Source organism: Mustela erminea, chromosome 5, assembly GCF_009829155.1.
Source record: "Mustela erminea isolate mMusErm1 chromosome 5, mMusErm1.Pri, whole genome shotgun sequence".
In the NCBI taxonomy this organism is placed as follows: Eukaryota; Metazoa; Chordata; class Mammalia; order Carnivora; family Mustelidae; genus Mustela; species Mustela erminea.
Genome location: NC_045618.1, coordinates 137683915 through 137686928, shown reverse-complemented (window position 1 = coordinate 137686928; position 3014 = coordinate 137683915). Strand labels below are relative to the sequence as shown.

General features: G+C 61.7%; 1 protein-coding gene across 1 annotated transcript; it reads left to right on the top strand.

Moving 5' to 3' along the window:
* Positions 1 to 534: 534 nt before the first annotated feature.
* GSC (goosecoid homeobox) lies at positions 535 to 2774 on the top strand. The gene is made up of 3 exons (XM_032345166.1): positions 535 to 1126; positions 1562 to 1821; positions 2184 to 2774. The coding sequence occupies exons 1-3, from the start codon at positions 772 to 774 to the stop codon at positions 2337 to 2339; spliced, it is 771 nt and encodes a 256-aa protein (XP_032201057.1). The 5' UTR covers positions 535 to 771; the 3' UTR covers positions 2340 to 2774.
* The last annotated feature ends 240 nt before the right edge of the window (positions 2775 to 3014 follow it).

Genomic DNA, 3014 nt, shown 5'->3' with positions numbered 1-3014 from the left:
GAGGAAGAGCGAACTTTTTAATCTTGAGAAAGGACGTAGCAGCTCCTCTGCATGTTCTGAAACAAACCAAGTTCCGAAATGGGGCAAAAAGTAGCCCTAAAGTAAAACCGGCCACAATGAATTGGAGTTTCTTGCAGAGGAAATCGCACCCAATAATAGGACCCAATCTGAGAAAAAGGGGTGGGGGCGGAGAGGTGGGGCGGTGGGAGTTGTTAACTGCGCCGCACAATGGAATTAATGAGATTAACCCAAGCAATTAGGAAGCCCGCCCAACTCGGCCGGCCCGCGGCGGGGCCGCTGAATGGGAAAGATTAGGTTAATTTCATTAATTTGCAATCCACAATCCCTTTTCTGGCCCCCGCAACCCCCTCCCCTTGGCACCTCTCCCCCTCCCCCTTCCCTACCCGCCCCCCCCCCCCCCGCCCCAGGAACAGAAAGGGCCAAATCTGGTTCTGTTTGTCATCTGCATATTACCAGGAACTAAATCCAGGGTGACGTCGACTCAGTATAAAACCAACAAGAGGTTCAGCTGGTCTAAACTCCGTCCTACCCGCGGGTTGAGTTCGGCAAACGCTGCAGCGAGGGGAGGGCAGGAGGAGGGAGAGCGGACGCAGGGGGCGGGGAGGGGCGCGGGGCTGCGCGCTCGCCCGCGCTCTCTTTCGTTTTGGTCCGCCGCTGGAGGAGCGTGGACCCCCGCCCCCTGCCCCCGGCTTTGAGGCTTTTTCCCCGGCGCCTCCCCGCCGCCCCCCGGTCCCGGCGCGGGGCTCGGGGATGCCCGCCAGCATGTTCAGCATCGACAACATTCTGGCCGCCCGGCCGCGCTGCAAGGACTCGGTGCTGCCCGTGGCGCCCAGCGCCGCGGCTCCCGTCGTCTTCCCGGCCCTGCACGGGGACTCGCTCTACGGCGCCGGCGGCGGAGCCTCCTCGGACTATGGCGCCTTCTATCCGCGCCCCGTGGCCCCCGGCGGCGCAGGCCTCCCGGCCGCGGTCGGCGGCTCCCGCCTCGGGTACAACAACTACTTCTACGGGCAGCTGCACGTGCAGGCGGCGCCCGTGGGCCCGGCCTGCTGCGGGGCCGTGCCGCCGCTGGGTGCCCAGCAGTGCTCCTGCGTTCCGACGCCCCCAGGTAGGGTAGCGCTCGCGCCGGCCGCCTTGCCGCGGTCCTCGGTCCCTGGGGCATGGGTGGGCGGTGGCGCTGTCTTTTCTTAGTCTGTACTAATTTCTTTTTTTGCACTAACAAACTTTTCTCTCCCTTTTTTTGGCCGGTCAGGCACGGGGGTTTTTGTACACTTGCTGCAAACTTGAGGCGAGCTAGAAGAAACTAACTTACTGGCTGCGTGGGGGAGACGAGGGTTTTAGGGATTCCCTAACTGGCTTTGGGAGTGAGCGGGTGGACGCTCTAGCACGGTTCCCCCATTTCCCTGCGTTGTCGATTTCCGCGTGTCCCCAATTCGCAGCACCCCGTTGCAGAGGAATTTTTTTAGAGGGAGTGGGTCGCGGGGCAGGCCGGCTGGCGGTGTGCGCTGTGGCAAGGCCGACCGTGCGCCCTTCTCTGTCGCAGGCTACGAGGGCCCCGGCTCGGTGCTGGTGTCCCCGGTCCCGCACCAGATGCTGCCCTACATGAACGTGGGCACGCTGTCGCGCACCGAGCTGCAACTTCTCAACCAGCTGCACTGTCGGCGGAAGCGGCGCCACCGCACCATCTTCACCGACGAGCAGCTGGAAGCGCTGGAGAATCTCTTCCAGGAGACCAAGTACCCAGACGTGGGCACCCGCGAGCAGCTGGCCCGGAAGGTGCACCTCCGCGAGGAGAAAGTGGAGGTGGGCGCGCCGCCCGGCCCTTCCCGGCGAGTTCGGGCCCCCGCCGGCTTAGCTCGGCTCTGCAGCCGGGCTTGGCTCCGGTCTCCTTGAACTTGACCCGACATCCCGCGGCGGCCCGGAGGCTGCTGGAGGGCGCTTTAGGCCCAGGAAGTTGCACGGAAATGCGGAAGCAAGAGCGACTCTCTAGTCTTTTTGTGGGCGTGCGCGCGGGATCCCCGGGTTTTGAGCCTCCCGGCGTCACTCGCGGCTGCCGAGGGCCCCCAGGGGTGCCCGGGCCGCGGGGTGGGGCGGTGGGTGGGATGCGGGGAGCGGAGAGCGTGCCTTTGATCTAAACTCTCGTTTTGTCCTCCGTTGCGCAACAGGTCTGGTTTAAAAACCGCCGTGCCAAATGGAGGCGGCAGAAGCGGTCCTCTTCGGAGGAATCGGAAAACGCCGAGAAGTGGAACAAGACGTCGTCTAAGGCGTCGCCAGAGAAGAGGGAAGAGGAAGGTAAAAGCGATTTGGACTCGGACAGCTGACGGCTGCGGGCCGGCTGTGGCTCTTGTCTAACTCGAAGGACTTGCACAGACAGACGATGCTACTTTCTTGCACACACGCTGCCTTGCGGGAGGGGGTCGAGAAAGAGGAATGAGGAGCTGTAAATAGTGTACAGAACTGGGAGGGCCGGCGCCTGGGGTCGGGGGTCGGGCCGGGGCTCACAGCCCCGAAGTCCTAGACCGCTGGCGCCTCACTCCCCACCGTAGTATTTATAGTTAAGTTAACGGTGACGATACAATAAAGTGATGGCGATGTAGACGGGCCACATTCTGTATTTCGTACCCACCTCCCCCACCGTCTTCTGAGGCCCAAAAAAGAAATCTATTCAGTCTTGTAGCTTCCAAAGAAAAATGGGGCAGCTCTGACCTGCACCAAGAAAAAAGGAAAAGGAAAATCCTGGGCGTGAATTCGTTCCAGGACTGGTGTTGATCTACTTTGTCTCTAAGTCTCTGGAAGAGGTAGAGAGGAGATTTTGCAGGCTGCGGGCGTGGGTGGGTAGCATTGCCCACAAGAGAAGGGACTGCACGGGGTTCCTGTTCCTTTTGCTGCTGCTGGGAAGCCATAGTGGGAAAGCAGGATCTATGGGGAGCTGGGCCATCCTGGGAGCCACTCCAAGAGCTAGCTCAGCCTCTCCGCGTTCCCACGAAATCCCCACT

Excerpts from the sequence above, each read along its gene's own strand:
- GSC (XM_032345166.1), top strand. The coding sequence starts at position 772 with ATGCCCGCCAGCATGTTCAGCATCGACAACATTCTGGCCGCCCGGCCG. Across the intron at positions 1,127-1,561 it reads CTGCGTTCCGACGCCCCCAG|GCTACGAGGGCCCCGGCTCG; the intron begins GTAGGGTAGCGC and ends TCTCTGTCGCAG. Across the intron at positions 1,822-2,183 it reads TCCGCGAGGAGAAAGTGGAG|GTCTGGTTTAAAAACCGCCG; the intron begins GTGGGCGCGCCG and ends GTTGCGCAACAG.